The sequence below is a fragment of the Nestor notabilis genome, unplaced genomic scaffold (assembly GCF_000696875.1).
Source record: "Nestor notabilis isolate BGI_N333 unplaced genomic scaffold, ASM69687v1 scaffold23290, whole genome shotgun sequence".
NCBI classification, from domain to species: Eukaryota; Metazoa; Chordata; class Aves; order Psittaciformes; family Psittacidae; genus Nestor; species Nestor notabilis.
In genome coordinates, this window is record NW_009911851.1 from 1 (window position 1) to 1,001 (window position 1,001).

Here is a 1,001-nt window from a genome sequence, read left to right on the forward strand (position 1 = left end):
ACCCATCGCAAAGATCGCTACGCGCCAAGAGCCTGAGCTGCAGTTTGCATCCTCATCCTCATCCTCCCTCCCTGCCCTCCCCAGGCAAAACCTGCCAGCAGGCTGACCCCTGCGCCTCCAACCCCTGCGCCAACGGGGGCCAGTGCGTCCCCTTCGAAGCCCACTACATCTGCCGGTGCACAACCGGCCTCCCCGGGGCCACACACTGCAACATCTCTCCCCCCATCTGCAAGAACGGCGGGAGCTGCACCAACGAGGTGGGCACGTACCAGTGCTCCTGCAAGCCGGCGTTCACCGGGCAGAACTGCGAGCACCTCTACGTGCCCTGCAACCCCTCGCCCTGCCAGAACGGGGGCACGTGCCGCCAGATCGGGGACACCACCTACGACTGCACGTGCCTGCCAGGTAGGGGCTGCCTGCAATGTGGGGTACAGGGATAGGGGACCCTCTTCCAACCCCTTTTTCCCTCCGAAACAAGCAGTGCCCAATCTTCCCGCAGGTTATGGCTCTGGGAGGGATAAACCCGAAGGGATGTGGGCTTGCTGTGCCACGTGCATTTGGGAAGACGTTGGGCAGCGATGCCCAAAGAGGAAAGGTCGTCTGGGGGCTTTGTAGACTTGGTGATTCACCAAAATAGCTCTTCCAAAACAACTGCTTGAGCAGAGGCCCCTGTGCGGATGCTCATATTCCAGAATAAGAGTGCCTTTTTCCGCTTTAGCTTAATCCACTTCCAGAATGGAATAATTAGTCCGGAATAGCTGTTTTGGAAAGTTTCCGAGTGCTAATAGAGCTGGGGAAGGGAGACCCTCTTCGTGCTCGCTGCTGCTCCCTCCGGCAAGCGCCGGAGCAGCTCAGCTCAGTTACAGCCTCTGAAATGAAGGGCTCTTGCAGGAGGGGGCCCAGTGGGGGCTGTCCTGGGAGCTCAGCACCCTGTACAGGAGCTCAGCACCCTGCATGCCGGAAGAAAGACAAGTGGCTGTGAAAGGGCCCCATGACCCTGG

The 1,001-nt window shown here is 59.7% G+C and overlaps 1 protein-coding gene across 1 annotated transcript in view; it reads left to right on the forward strand.

Moving 5' to 3' along the window:
* Window positions 1-84: 84 nt before the first annotated feature.
* The window catches only part of LOC104407418 (neurogenic locus notch homolog protein 1-like), a gene marked incomplete at both ends in the record, with an annotated part of 6,067 nt that continues 5,150 nt past the window's right edge, over window positions 85-1,001 (forward strand). Inside the window, one exon of the mRNA XM_010016701.1 lies at window positions 85-405. Within this exon, the coding sequence (XP_010015003.1) occupies window positions 85-405 (321 nt within the window). The remainder of the gene's footprint in view (window positions 406-1,001) is intronic.